Source organism: Porites lutea, chromosome 7, assembly GCF_958299795.1.
Source record: "Porites lutea chromosome 7, jaPorLute2.1, whole genome shotgun sequence".
NCBI lineage: Eukaryota > Metazoa > Cnidaria > Anthozoa > Scleractinia > Poritidae > Porites > Porites lutea.
The window spans coordinates 32,500,879-32,516,710 of NC_133207.1; the positions used below are offsets into that span (position 1 = coordinate 32,500,879).

General features: G+C 38.7%; 2 protein-coding genes across 2 annotated transcripts; both read left to right on the forward strand.

Annotated features, from left to right (window-relative positions):
* The first annotated feature begins 892 nt into the window (after nucleotides 1-892).
* Nucleotides 893-5,043, forward strand: LOC140942952 (uncharacterized). Its single transcript, XM_073391973.1, has 2 exons — nucleotides 893-1,898; nucleotides 3,926-5,043. The coding sequence occupies exons 1-2, from the start codon at nucleotides 1,169-1,171 to the stop codon at nucleotides 4,768-4,770; spliced, it is 1,575 nt and encodes a 524-aa protein (XP_073248074.1). The 5' UTR covers nucleotides 893-1,168; the 3' UTR covers nucleotides 4,771-5,043.
* Nucleotides 5,044-8,404: 3,361 nt separating this feature from the next.
* Nucleotides 8,405-9,807, forward strand: LOC140944064 (membrane progestin receptor gamma-like). The gene has a single exon (XM_073393174.1). It carries the CDS (start codon nucleotides 8,495-8,497, stop codon nucleotides 9,515-9,517), a length of 1,023 nt encoding a protein of 340 aa, XP_073249275.1. The 5' UTR covers nucleotides 8,405-8,494; the 3' UTR covers nucleotides 9,518-9,807.
* Nucleotides 9,808-15,832: the final 6,025 nt, after the last annotated feature.

Genomic DNA, 15,832 nt, shown 5'->3' on the forward strand with positions numbered 1-15,832 from the left:
CAATTCCAGCTGCACCCATGCTCCCCCCGGGCATTTTTGCCTTGAATGGCAAATTCCCTGGGGCGGGGACACTTGAGTTTGCAACAGCCTTAAGTAATAACAGTGACAAAATCTCAGACGTTTGACGCCGATGGACCCCATGGGCTGCTATTTCTTCCACAAAATCTTGAAAATTCTTGTGTTTAACTTGCGACAAATAAATTTTTAAAGCTGTGTTTTTAGCTGCGTTACGCATAAGTCACCATCCAGTGCCAATTTTATCTCAGATTGGTCAAAACTTTGAGACATGTATTCATGTGTTAAAGGTAGTGCAGGCTTTGGAAGTTTCTTTACCCACAGGTGTCCCTACTGCCAAGTAGCTTTCATTATTTTTAGTGCCACGCAGCTTACCGGAAATTTTCCGTGATTTGTTTTTTTCATCGGATCGCTACGATGACGCCGCCATCTTTGATTTTATGACAGAGGAAGATTGGGGAGAGTAGAAATAGTAACCCTTACGGTAGGTGTGAGGGCGAAAAAAGAAGAGAGGCGCCCCATTTACTCCTCTCTTCGGGAGTTTCAACATGGCGCTTTCGCGATTAAAACCATTCGCGCGCGCTCGATGAAAACGCCTGCACTGCAGGCTAAGACCCTCTTTATACTAGTAACCCCTGTGAACATTGACCGGAAACTGTTAGACTACGAGTAGTCCCCCATTTTTCCTCAGGGATAGTAGAGCGAGCGAAACGCGAGCACGCGTGAAGATCACCCCACGCGAGAAAAGGCGACACGCGGCATTTTTCTCTCTCCCCGCCGCGTGTCGCCTTTTTTCGCGTGGGGTGATTTTCACATATTTCGTCACGTAAGGTACCCATAATGCAAATGTATCAAAAGGAGTTTTGGTTGTGATCAACGGCAAATTAAAGCGAGGAGCAAAACTTGAGAAAACGGAACTGGGAAAAAAGAATCAAACCATCTTCCAATCACATTTAGCTATCTTTGTTTTGTATTAATTCTTTGTTGTAAGGAAAAATCCAGGATGTTACTTTGGACTGTTTTGGAGACTTGATTTAAAACGAGATTTCCCGGAAGAAGTCTTCAGCTTCGTACTAAGTCTGGCAACAATGCTGTCCAATCGAGAAGGCTTATTAGGAATTGTAGCCTGGGAGAAAAGCTTCATATCTTCGAAATGAGTTGTGCAGGAGCACAGGAAGAATCTCTGGAATCTCATGTCAAAGAATTGGTGTTGAAAAAGGAGATAGGCAAAGGGTCTTATGGCAAAGTCTATAAAGCTGTGTGGAAGGGACGCAACGTTGCAGCGAAAAGGTTTCACTCTGTATTCTTTCAAAATGGCTCCTGCCTGCAAGAACACTATATGGAGGAATTTCAGCGAGAATGGAATGTTCTAAAGCTTCTCGACCACCCTAATGTAGTAAAACTACACACTGTTTTATTTCCTAAAGGACTCTCACCCATAATAATCACTGAATTACTTCACTGTGACCTGGAAAAGTACATTAGAGAGTCCACAACCATACCAAAAATCCCTGAAATGAAACTGATTTGCATCGCTTTAGATGTAATCGAAGGTCTTAATTACATGCATGGCTTGGAGCGTCCTGTTGTGCATCGTGACTTAGCAACAAAAAATATATTGCTAACAGAGCATGGTAATGCCAAGGTTGCAGATTTGGGGGTGGCCAAAATATTTGAAGCAGGCTGTGAAATGCATGCCACCAATGTTCCAGGAACACCGCTATACACAGCTCCTGAAACATACCCTGTCATGAAGCAGTTTGAGGTGGTAGGAAATGCAAGGTATGGCCCAAAAGTTGATATATTTTCTTTTGGTGCAGTGGTTATGGCTATGATTGTTGGACATGAACCAAGTGTGTGGCCGTTAACTCCAATCACCAAAGGTATGTTTTGAAGCAAGCATTCTTCATTCCATAAGTTGCAGTCAAAAAGGCTGCCTGACTCATTTAAGAAGTGGTGAACACGTCGAGTTATTAGGGACTTTAAGTTCCCATGATGCAGACAACAACGAGAACGTAAAAAAAAATTGGTTTACTTAGCAAAACAACAACTTCGCATGTGCATCACACTTTTTTGTACATTTCTTTCCTGTTTCTGCATGACTACGACGTGAGAATGCCTAATATTGCATTTTATGGAGGACGTAAACAAGCAACAACAAAATTTTATTTCTCTTTCTGAGCTTGAATTTGGTCCCTTGAAATTCAGCTTCAGGAGGGTTCGCCTATAAAGTGGGTAGGAATGATCGCTATAAAGACTGAAAGAAGGCAAATTCACTTTGTAAGCGACGTTCTTGTTGCCATCACGGCATTGGATCTTAAAGTCCCTATTGATGTACACAGGAGGTTGCTATAAGCACAAAAGAAGCACAGTTACTTGACAAGTACCCTAGAACAACTCTAGCTTCTTGAGTGCTTAGCAAACCTCCCAAGTACATTCATGACTTGATGATTGCACGGCTACCACAGAATCAATGAGAACAACTTTACCAGTATTAGTCCTCACAGGTAGCTGGGAAAAGATTTGAGTGTTATTGGTACCAATGCATTACGATGTATGCAAATTATTCTTTACAAAGTTGTTTCTTTCAAAAGGATCTTTTCACTGAATAAGTTCTTTTCTGCAGGCTTTCTACGATACCTAAATCTATATCCAGTTAAGTACATATCCATGTATCCCTACAAGTAGTACTATCTGTCCAGTACAGATCCCTAGAGAGGGAGGGAAAGGAGCAGTGGTGACTGCGTGTTTTTTTTTCCTAGAAATTCTATTCTAATCACAGAACTTGGTTCCAATATTAGAGACAGTTTGATATGGGGAAGTCCCAACTTAGAACTTCCATAAATTTATTGATTTGACGCAATATATCAAGCAGGAGACACAGCGTTTTGTCACCAAATGAAATACTGAGAAGAATTACCAGAGTATACCATCAACTGACGTGATACAACTCACTTTGACTCTGAAGATGACTACCGCACAGGTTGTCAAAATGTCAGTCACTGTCAACAACAGCAGTCCTATTCAGGACTACGTTCACCCAGACGATCAAACTCAACCTACTTTTGAAATGACTCCTGCGTTCAAACCTTTCACAGTTTTACTGAGAAGAGAGTTGAAAATAGGACGTGCAGTGGAATGTTTTTGACAAACTTAAAGGTTGTTTCATCTGGTGATGAAACACTGTGTCGAATGCTCAGTATTACGTCTTTCAAACAAAATGATTTTAGAAAGAGAGATTAAGGATGCAAAAATGGGCAGTTTTTCATCTGATTTCCTTAACACTCACATTTCCTTTGTGTTTTCTTTTTTAATATGAATTAAATTATTAATGAGTTTGAGAAGTTCATTCTGAAAAATAATTGATATATCAATGAAATCTTCTTTAACACCCTTTTTAAGGTGGTTTAACACCCAAGGTAAAGGTAAGAGATACCTTTGCTAGCCGTTGCAGTGTTGAGCAAAATAAATTTGCAGTATTGCTATACAATTTGTAGTTTGAACTTGTAAGCTGCTCTGAACAAACTGCCAAATCCCTGCTACAATGATATGTTGCCCCATGGCCACCTCAATTTAACTCGTATATATTAAGAAGAAGTGAGGAAAAAATAAAGTAGGGGCCTTCATAACAGGATTATATTCAAGACAGGTAACCCATCTAGTTCCTAACCCCGCCAAACACGGCTTAACTTGAGTGGCACTATTAAAAAGTGAATTTTGCAAGGGTAATGTGAGATACATATCTCTAGTAAAACAGGGGACTGTTTATTTATTTTGCTGAAGATCTAAGTGGCAAAGTGGATAAATGGATCTGTAAATCATTTAATTTTTTTAATCTATTATTTTGATAGATAAATCTGTTTTAAGTTGTATTTTAAAAAAATCTGATGAAAATTTTCATTCCTTTAAGATGGTGAGATGATCAGTGAACATGTCCGACGCAAAAGAGACATCACTGAGATGGGGGAACATTTCTTGAAAAAACTGGTGTTAGGATGCTTAGAGAATGACAGTACATTGAGACCTGACATCAAGGACATTAAAGAAGAACTTGAAAGGCACAAATGGAAGGTAGTGAAACGATCAAGTTTGCATGAGGCAGATGAAGAAGTTCAGATTGAGAAAGTTGGACGCCAACCATCATATGATTACAAGCTCAAGGTGCTTTTTATCGGAGACAGAGGAGTTGGAAAATCGTGTTTATTCAATCGTTTCAAGAACCCTTTTTTCAATATTTTTTTTAGCACCACAACTCTAGGGGTAGAGATTGATCGAGAGTCTTTCAAATATGGCTCCAAGTTTGTCCGTTTGGAAGTGGTTGATACTGCTGGTCAAGAACAGTTCTTTTCTGTGCAGGCTATGTATTTCCGTGGCGTCCATGGCATTTTCTTGGTCTGCGATGTAACTAATCGCGAATCATTTGACCACATTCCTCGATGGCTTAACTTAGCAAAGACTTACTGCACAGAAAGCAATGCTTTGATCATCATAATTGGGAACAAGACAGATCAAGCAGAGAAACGGGTAGTTTCCTCTGAGGAAGGCCATGAAATTGCCAAACGTAATGGCCTAAGCTACATGGAAGCTAGCGCACTAGATGTGAACACTATTGAGAAAATGTTCAAGACCATGATTAACCTCCTTACCAGATCAGTTGATCTTGGGTCAATAAAAATTGAACTAGGTGATGCAAATGGAAAAGTAAACTTGAAACCAGTGACCAAGAAGTCTAAATGTAAGTGTAGTAGAAAGTGATTTCCTTCTGTAGGTAGAACAACTAGAAAAATTAGCATTTACCAATAATTCATATTCACAGCTGTTAGTTGTGCATGAAAAACATGACTGTATAAATTGGACCCTCACTACTGATTGCTGAGCCCATTCAACCCCCTGGAAATTTTTGTTTTGAAACCCCATTTGAAGCTAGTCAAGCCATTTTTTGGTCACTTTCTGGGCAAAAAAAACTTAAGTGCCCCAAAATGTTGTTTACAAGTCTAACACTATGCTGGCTTTAGCCTGCGCCAAAGGCAAAACCTGCAAAACAGTGCCAAAATCCTTCTCCGAGTACCCCACCTGCATACTGCCCTTAGTTCACACTATGATTGGCCTGTTAAAAAGCTATTGTTTGTTTGCCAACCAGGTTAAAATGAAATTTGAAACGTTGAAGGCAACTGAGGACCCAAAACAAAGGATCTCAGTGCTGCTTTGCAGATATTACTACCCAGGGTTTGATTACATCTGTGGCGCAGGCTATGCTGGTCCAAAATGTTGTTTACAAGTCTAACACTATGCTATGCTATGCTATGGTTTTTTTTTTATTTTCCTGAGTTCAGGCCCCGAGGGGGGGGGGACTCCCATATGAAACAGACGGGGATGCTTGTCGTCTCGCTTAGGGGTGTAGATTTTGGATTTTGGTCTCGCTTAGGGTGTTCCGGGCAAAGCGCCAATATTTTAAGCCGCCAAGGTCTCGTTTAGGGTTCCGCGAAGAAACACAGAATTACGCGAAAAGAGAGACGGAGATCAAATTTTCTTTTTAAGTTTGTTTGTTATGTCTTTATATCATTAAAACTCATTGCATGTCGACCGTATTTGTGTGTTTTTAAGCAGTCTCTTTTAGGGGTCAAAATTTGCTTAAGCCACGCCCAGATTGGTCTCCTTTAGGAATCACAAAAAGCTTGAGCCACGCCTAGATGGTCTCCTTTAGGGGTTAAATTCAAAATTTCCGATGAGCATTCCCGTCTGTTTCATATGGGAGTCCCCCCCCCCCCCCCCCGGGGTTCAGGTATGCAGTGACATGGCCCCCTCTTGCTTAATATGGGGCCTGCACATTACATGTTTGACCGTGCTTGAAATGCCCCTGGCCTAGAAAACAGCCGACATTTCACGATGTCACCATTGGCTTCCCCGTAAAATGACGTCTGAGAAACGAGCGCAGAATTTCCATATTGATGACGTGTCACTACTCTTATCTGGGTAGTACTTCTGATTGATTGAAACAAATTTCCCTTGTGGCATGACCAATCAGAAGCACTATCCAGATCTGGGTAGTGATGCATCATCAGTATGGAATTTCTGCAATCATTTCTCAGATGTCATTTCACGTTTAAACAAGTAGTGGTACTTGCAACTGATGCCAGCTTTTTTCTCACGCTACTGGCTGGTTAGGTAGTAGAATTTTAAAATTTGCTTGGCACAGAAAATGTGGCAGAAACAACATAATTCTTGAAAAAACATAATTCTTGAAGATATCTGTTAGTTAGCTTCCTATGATGACATTTTTAGGGCTTTGTCATGCTTTCCTTTCCCACAAGGGAGGATTGCGTGACAAGTCAAAAGAACTTCTGCATGGTTTAGATATCACCATAGGAGTCTTGATATACACATCCTTTCAAACCTGCGAGGCAAGTGTCAAAACGGGTGGGGCAGGAAGAGAAAACGGGGGGGTGTTTTTTCTCTCCCTTCCCTTCCCTTTTTGCACCTGCAGACTGCATCTTTTCAGGCCGATGCGTGTGTTAAAAAAAACTGTTAACAATAGAGATTTACAACAAGGATAGTGACGTCAGAATTTGTTCTGTAATCATATGCCTGCTGTTGTCTGACTTTTCTGACCCAGTCATAGGCCTACCTACCACTGTATAAACCCCCCTCCAAAATGTTTTGAAGCTTAATTCAAAAATCAGTAAATGCAAAGCCTATTTTGGTCAGCATTGCGATAGCTTATAAGCCCCTCCGTTTATAAACCGTCCTAAAACCCCTTACAAAGATGTATAAGCCAGGGCCGGGTTGTTCAAAGCCCAGGGTTAGTGCGAAATTTCAAGTTCAGATATAAAAGCTTAAGAAGCAAATTCAGTTTAACTTATATCTTTGTCTGAAATTTGTTCATTGGATGCTCTACAAAGAATTGGAGAAAGTTATCCGAGAAATTGCGTTTGAACAAGAGAACTAGGGAAAAAGAATCCCGGATTGAAATGTCATCCCGGGCCAGCGCTAATCGGTCTTCGAACAACTAAACTGGGTCCAGAGCTTATAAGCAACAGGTAACGGTTTTCTTTGACAAGTAATATCCATTTGCTTGGGCATAAGTATCAAATGCCCGTACTATCCAACAGGTAATGCTCTAATTACGCCATTGATAACCAGTCAGATTTGAGGCTTTTTAAAATAAATAAATAAATAACAGGGTCGTACGTTTTAAAAAGTTTATATTCTATTATGAAAACAACATCTGCAATTTTTCTGCCTCATGCAGTTAGAAACAAAAAACTTTTTAGGAGGCAAAGCCCGCAACGCAAAACCTTTGTGCACTATGCATAGGAAACCTAAAATGATAAATGTAATGAAATAGAAACGCGATGTTATTATATTTTTTTATTGCTTAATTTATCTAGCCAATTTGTTGAAAACCAACCTAACGAAATTTGCCGTCATTGGAGTGAAATGGCGTCAAAAGGCAGGTTTCTCGGGCCCGATAAGCTCGAAAATCACACTAACGAAGCAAAAGGAAAGGAGAAAAAGAAAGAGCGAGGAGGACTCTAAAACGTTACCGCCAAATGGACCTTTTGTGTCCAACATTTTTTTCTCCAAAGTAGCTATTATAAAAGCTAAGAGTGCAACCATTGCTTTTTTCTCTTCTCCTCCTTTCTTCCTCCTCGCTCTTTCTTTTTCTCCTTTCCTTTTCCTTCGTTACTGTGAATTTGGAGCTTGTGGGACTTAAAAAAAACCTACCTTTTGGCGCCTTGTTATCCCAATGACGGCAAATTTCATTAGGTTGGTTTTTAAAACACCCGCGGCTAGATATATATATATATATATATATTTTTTAATTCTTTACCTGGACGCATTCCCTCCTAGAAAATTGGAGACATCTGCTTGCGGGATAATGTTTTTGTCGTTCATAATAAAAGATTTGAAAATGTAAACAAAATCCATGAAATTCCTTTCTTTGTGTAAATCTCACACTAAAATAAATCAGAATATTTATTAGGCTCGATTACCAGCCGCTGTTCGGGAAAATGAGCCCGCACTCTCTCTTCGGGGAGGATCAAAGACCGGACCCTGGAGACGGCGGAAATCGAGCCTAAATATTTATTCTTTTCCCTGAGATTTCCTGAAAGCTTAGTTGAATTCAGCTTTGAACTTGCAAAGTAATCTTTAAGTGAGGGATTAGAAAAATGTTATGGTAATTTTTTTTTCGGTCCGCAGAGGCGTCACTTAATTATCTTCTACCCTGTTCAGAGGAAAACCATTTTGAAAGCAATTTACACCTGCAGGAAAACCCATCGGCAATTTCCACCAATGAGCGAGAGGGTAAACAAATACTCTACCGGGTGGCGAATTCAATTGTTTTGCAAAACCGGCTTTTTCATTTTCATTCCGTTTGCAAACCACGAGTGTAAGCAGTCATTTGACAGCGGAAAGAGCGAAATCAGAACTGCTTGTTTTTCTTTTTTCCTCCCTATAACAGCTACCATAAACTAAAATGGCTAAAATGGAAAAGATACATAATGCCGAACACAAGCACAAGAAGGTTAAGTTTGGTTTGCGTTCCGAAGACGTTCCCGCTCAATTCCGCGAAATTTTTATTTGCTCTGGTTATCGCAAACCTTACGGTTCCGCTTTGGACTGTGTCAAAAGTGCTTTTCAGCTGCGAAACGAAACCGTCAACGTTTGGACGCACTTTGTTCCGTTTCTGCTTTTTCTCGTACGGTTCGCGTCCTTATTTTGGAAGTACGGCATCACCGACACTTACGCCTACCCTTTGCTGTCGTTCGCTATTGGAATATGTGGATTTTTGTTGATGAGTTCTGGCGCTCATCTGTTCAATTCCATGTCTCCTAGAGTTCGCCACATTTGTTTCTTCTTCGATTATGCAGCGATAAGCGTGTACAGTGTTGGGGCAGGACAAGCATTTTATTTCTACAGTCGCTCGTTCGATAGCGATAAAATGCTCTTCAGTTCTTCGACCATTTTTCTCAGCGTTTCTTGTCTCATCTCTGTTTTGTCAACTGTAGTTTGTTGTGTCTCTCGACACCGATGGTCAAAGATGAAGTACGTTATTAGAACATTTTGCTTCGGGGTTGCCTTTCTGTACAATAGCGCTCCATATTTGCATCGCCTTCTCGTGGAACCGTCTTCTACACTTGAAACAGAGCACGAGCAACTGGCTTTTTCGTATTTCATGAGGCATTGCTACTTCTACCTGATTTCAGCTTTGGCAAACATGTCCAGGATGCCAGAGAGATTAATGCCAGGAGTTTTTGACATAATAGGGCACAGCCATCATTTCCTACATGTTTTTACAGCCCTTGGTTCCGCCGACCAGTTTACAGCCATTCAGATTCAAATGGAGTCGAGACGCAACGATTTGGAACGCTTTCCAATAGCAACTTTTGCGAACAGCTTAGGTTTAATGGTAGTAATTTGTTTAATTAATTGTGGGATTGTTTTAAGGTTTGGCAGTAAGCTACGATCAGATAAAGAAGAAGAGCATAAGGAAATTTAATAGATTAAAATTAAACGCTAAATTTTTCTTTCTTGCATATCGAATAAGAGCGGATTTAATGACCAATGGTTTACAATAATTTTTGCAGGTGCGTTGAGTTATTAGATTACTCCGTATCACGGATATGCACTAAATTGCGCTTTAGTTATTTTTGTAACGCCAACTTTATCATGGCTTGAGACGATTTCCCATCATAAAAATGTCGAAATTTTGTAAAAGTGGAAATATTTGCTATTTCTCTTTAGCTTAACCTGAGAGGAAACAATACTTGCATAGTTTTGTATAAAATTAAGACGACGTTTGAAATAACAGTAACTTATGAAAAATTTATTGTAAAAGATCCTTCTTGAAATTATGCAAATAATTAGGATTAATATTTCACCTATTATTTTTGCTTGCTTCTTTGAAATAAAGAAAAAAAGAAAGAATGTGAACGGTGGAATGACTTTTTTTTCTTAAAAACCTTGTCTTCTAAAATGTCCTGTTCATGAAGAAATGAGAAACCTTTATTTGTGTAAAGTTGTCAAACAATTTGGCCCTGCCACAGGCAGTCCAACACAGACAGGGACCGCTGGGCGGGATTTAGAAATTGGGGGAGGGGGGTGAGGGCTAAACCGGACACGTAATGCCCTTTGATCTTCCAGGGACATTTGACATCTTGGTGTCCAGAGATGGCTTCTTTCAACTGGAAAAGATAAAAACTAAGATCAAATTGTTCCAAACTCAGTGACATTTAGGATGGAATAAACTACCTTTAATACTGGTACTTAATTTCGCGTTTTACGCCATTGTAAAAAAAATCGCGAAATTAGAGACCTGCGAAAGAAAATCCTCGTGAAATTCATGCAAACACTCGAAAATTAATACTTGTAGAAAATTCTGTTATAACAACAGCCACCTGAAGATCCATTCGAAGATTTGCAATGATCAGATGATGTTTAGAAATGTTGCGGCGAACAACTCATTTGCTTGTTCTAGTTTACCTAGAAATTTTAAAAGTTCAGACTTTTTGTGAAAATAAAAAAAAAGTTGACAACGTTTAATTAAATCGCGAAAATTAGTGCCCTTTTTTCATATTTGCCTATTGAAATCATGAAAATAAAACCTCGCGAAATACTATCTCGCCAAAATCGCGAAATTGAGTACCCATAAAGTATGTTCATGGTGGTAAAATAGCTTCCAACTTCTTCAACGAGTTGCTCTTTGTTCGACGTCGTCGCGGGTCGGACGCTTGATCTTCTGACGCTTAAAACAGTCATTTTTGGCCCGAGCCTACATGACCACAGCACTTTTCAGTTTTCTAAACGATGTGTTGACTGTTTCGAGCGTTATCTCCATTTTTATCCTTGCTGAAGTTCGTCTCCGTCAGGTTCTTCATTCACGTTTCCATCGGATGGGAACTAAAGAACGTCAAAAATGAGAGTCAAACAATCGACTAAAATGTGTGGACGTCCTAGGAATTAGACTTCCGTTTAATTACATCCTCTAAAAATAATTAACCCTTTGAGCCCTATGAGTGATCAGCATCAAATTTCTCCTTGTAATATCAATGTTTTGTTAAACAGAGTGGTCATGAGAATTACGGACATGATCACACAAGATGAATTTACTAATACTTGACATTTTATCAACTTCTCCCCACTACTTCTGTAGGACATGAATAGGGGCAACAAATGAGAATTCAAATTTTGATCTTAGTGTTTAAAGGGTCAAGAGAAATTCACATATCCCATTCAACGCCGTAAGATTCCCTCTCTGTCTTATACCATTCTCTCTTGACAGCGCTGGTAGAAGAAAGAAGAATGCATGAGGAGCAGTAACAGAATTTTATATCGGAGCCTACAAAAAAAACAACACAATCATCTGGGGAAACATTGATCCAAAAGCAAATTTGCTGTGGCAGAAACAAAAGTTGTTAATTCGATTATTTTACAGTCGAAATATCTAACCAGCCTTTCAGGAACAAACTTTGAAATCAATGGCTTTAAAAGATCCATATAAAAGAAATAAGAAGAACAAAGAGTTCAGTAAGAGTGGAAAATTTGGAACTGAAGTAATTTTTTTTCTTTATGAATATGAAAATAAACTAGGTAAAACATTTTATTTCGACTATCTCAGAAGAAATAAAAGGAAACCGCAATCTGATGCCAAATCTACCGTATCTGATCTGATACGAATTAGAGAAGATCATGAAATACAAGCAACTGCAATCTGATACCGTATCCGTATCTGATACCGTATCTGCTGTATCTGATCTGATTTCAGCTGTGATTTCCACTTTGCTAGTCTTCCTCTTCAGAAAGTCCTCCGCCAGGACCACAGTCTTAGACAGAATATTTAACAATTATTCCTCGAGCCCGAATGGGTTTGCCGTCTTCTTTACTCTCCCGTCCTGTTGCCGTAAGTTCTCTAATGGCTCTTGATGCGTACAGATAGAAGGGTTAGATACATTATGCCGGCATAATTCAGGGGCACCCAACGAGAATATAGTTCAACACCACTTAAAAATAGCATTGTTAAACGTATTTTAGTATTTAAACGGTAGATGTAGGCATATTTTTATCCCTTAAAAATTTTTCATCTGTTCGGATTTCCTAGCTGAAAGTCTAGTGGTCCGAAAATTATAGGGGTCAAAACTTCCCTTTTCGAAAATTTCAGCCAGAAAAAAGGCTCCCGAAAATTCTAGGTGACCTTTTTAGAGTAAAAATCCGTTAAAAATAGGCAATTAGACCATTTTTAGATGTTCGAAAATCCTAGGAGAGGCAGGCAAGCAAGAAATTTTACAACAAATGTTCCGAAAATTGTAGATCTCAAATCGTCTTCCGAACAGATATTTTCCGAAAATTGTCGTTGGGTGCCCCTGATAATTTGGGACATAATGCTAACTTTGCGAAAATGCGCCAGATTCAATTTGAAGGGATTCCACTCCGCATAACAAAATATATACAATATAATCAATTATGTAACTTCAGCTAACTTCTTACCAAAAGAAACTCCTCTCTAGTTTCACCTATGAATGGTCACACTTATGGATTTCATTCAAATAAATACCTGAGGACCAAAAGATGTAATACTAAGATGCTTTCATTTGAATCAGGCTAACTATATTTTTCGTTATTTCCCGGTAATTAAACAGCTTTTTAATTGGTTTTTTAAAGCGCATTAGTAAGCAGTTCCTGAATATTTAATTCTTCCGAATTGTCAGGATTTCATCTATAAGTAATAAAAAGGATGATCCTCCCGTCTTAATAAGTTTGAATCAGCTGAACCGGACCAGATTAAACCCGACAAGATTACACCAACTCACAGTAACCACTAGGGGTTGGGGAGGGGGAGATGGGAGAGCCGTCCGGCTCCGCCCCATGGTCCAACCCCCAACCCTTTCACATTTTTAAAAGAAAAGCTTTTCGTACACCTTCAATTTAAAACTAAAAATCGAGTTACAGGAAGCAAGTCTCCTTGTCATTTTTAGGTAGCGTTTAATAAATTACAATGATACAGCTATTGGTGCGTCTGCTCGAAAGGCTCTATGTACCCTTTTGTACTTTTCAACTCCTTGAAATCTGCATACCCTTTTACTGTACTTGAAGCCTGAAAAGGGTAGGACGTAAGAGGCCATACATGGAGTACCCCCAACCAGGGGTAAGCATTATTACATTCAAAAATAGCTTCTGTATTTAGGTTTTATCCACAACATTCAATTGATTCTATCTGGGTGGGCTTTCATTCTCGCTGAATTAGAAAATCTCCCAAAATGGATTTTCAAAGTGCACAGCCGGAATTTTCAATAGCAGGGCCCCTTACAGATAAATTTGTTTTGATTATCAACCAGTAAACTGATTTAAAAAGCGAAAAGCTAGCCAAGTTCCAAAAGGAAATTGATACAATGAGCATGAGAAACCTTCATTAAGAAAATAAGGGTAATTCAGTGACTTAAGTTACTTGATGTCTTAAGGAGCCTAAATGCGCGTTTCTCGGTGTTTGATTAAGAGATGAAATACACCTCTCATCCAATAAGAGGCGTTTAAAATTAACTTGTCTATAACTTGAATTTAATAATTTCCGTCCTTGTAAGCAAGGTATGCTGCCTCCAACACATAAATACTACAGTTAAATAAACAATACCTACAGTACTTTCCCCAAATAGATAAAAGGCTTATATTAGTTTCTAAAACCGTAAAAGAAACTGTGTTTCTGCGTCAGTATTTAGGGTAATAAAAATTGATCAATTGAGTTAAAAGAAACTTGACCACGACTGCAAAAGAGCTTTTGTCCCTGAAAATGTCAAAGTCACGCTACGTATGGATTCCAAATTTTCAATACTGTGTTCTTTTTAAAGATAGAAAACAAAATTGCTAACTAAGTATAGTAGAAAAAAAAAAAAAAGATTGCAAAGAGATGTATCTCCTCATCATTTCAGTGTGTACTAACTTCCATTTCTGTATTATCGAACACCACGAAACTACTATGCAGATGGTTACATTAATTAAAATTGGCTAAAAATTCTCCAGACCGGCTAAAAACTGAATAGTAATTTGGAGATATGGCTCATCTGAGATCAGCAGTTAAGATGGAAGCGGATTAAAGTCCGTCTGGTAAAGTTCATCCAATTTGATTTTGATTTTTTCATAGTGATCAGCTCTGAACAAATTAGAAGCGAGCCCCTCGATTACTTCCTGTCAGTATGATATGGCGAGGAGAGCTAAGATGATTCTCATTATCCTCTGTTAAATATGGGTGGTCTTGCTCGCCGAAACAATTGCTATGTATGTGATTAAACCCATGTTTAAGGGAACTGGTCCATGAGAGCGACATCACTTGATCCGGCCCTTAAAGAAAATACAGATGGGTACGGTCTAGAACCCCAACCAAAGATCAATGATCATCCACTTATCGGCGTTATTTCATTTCATGTCTTGGCGCACAAACGTACTGGATGATAAAAACAAAACAATATCTGAAGATTCTTTTATACTGAACAACTGTCTCTGGGGTCTTTTTTACAAGAAAAACGCCCCCGCAACTATAACGCATACCATCAGCCGTGTCTCGTCAGAGAAAGAAAACAGATAGAAAACCCTTACGGTTCACCATCTGCACAATCACGAAGTGGAAAGTTTCATTCTCAAAAGCTACAAACTGCTCCAAAACGATTCAGAAACCAGCAGAATATTTGCAAAACCAACACATGTATTATAAGGAGAATGGTACGTGTCCCTTACGTATTTAGCTCGGTCTTTTAGTCATAACTCACGACTGAAGGAGAACTTTCATAAATGGGAGCTCATTACCATTATTATTATTATTGTTATTATTATTATTATTATTATTATTATTATTATTATTATTATTATTATTATTATTATTACTATTACTATTTTTTTTCTTTTTTTTCTCTAAAAAAAAAGAAAAAACTATTTGTTCAAAAACACTATTTACAATTCCCGTCGATTTAAAAAGCACTTAATTTAGCTTAAAAAAAGTTAATTTAACTAAGAAAAATTTTTTCGAATTAAAAACATTTCATTTCAATAAAAAAAAACTGTCAACCTCTAAAATTCAAAAGTTTCTTTCAACTGCTAAAAACAAAAAAAATAGTAATAATAATAATGAAATAAAAAGATATATATGAAGTAAGGAAACACATCAATAGTCCGATTTAATGGCTCCTTCAACAACTTCGACGTCGATATCAACATTCTTAATGCCACATGGCACTCTTCTTGTCCTAGAGCCTCGAAGACAAACCAACGCAGATCTCAAGAGTGCGAATGAGGTTCTGGTTCTGATCCATGAGATGGTTTTGGCATACTGCTCCCCTTTTTTGATGGCAATCAGCTGTGCTAAACGGCTATGATGCTTCAAGCACTCCTTTCCCATTCCGCCAGTTGTGGTGAAGACCAAAGGTGTAAATGTTCCATGCTCGATGTCCAGGACTCTCTCTGAGTAGAGACGCTTTTATTATTATTATTATTATTATTATTATTATTGTTGTTGTTGTTGTTGTTGTTATTAAAGACTACATTCCACAATCAAACAGGTATTCTCTGTACAGGAAACCATGTAACACCCCTCTTCCGTGGGAGTGGCCCATAAATGTCACATTCTATCAGCTGCTCCTCTCTCTTTATAGGAGTGGCCAGTAACAGCTTGGGGCGCAGGAAAACACGTAGCTCTCTGGCTGTGAGCAGCAAATTGCGTAAGATTCAAGGAATCCTCAGGGCCCATTGAACAGTTTTTTTTTGTTAGGAATTTTTCTTAGAAATTTTTTGGGGGAGGAGATTGAAGACTTTCTTAAATTTTTGAAATGCGCCC

Coding starts and splice junctions, on each gene's coding strand:
- LOC140944064 (XM_073393174.1), top strand. CDS start 8,495: ATGGCTAAAATGGAAAAGATACATAATGCCGAACACAAGCACAAGAAG.
- LOC140942952 (XM_073391973.1), top strand. CDS start 1,169: ATGAGTTGTGCAGGAGCACAGGAAGAATCTCTGGAATCTCATGTCAAA. Junction 1,899..3,925: donor GTTAACTCCAATCACCAAAG/GTATGTTTTGAA, acceptor CATTCCTTTAAG/ATGGTGAGATGATCAGTGAA.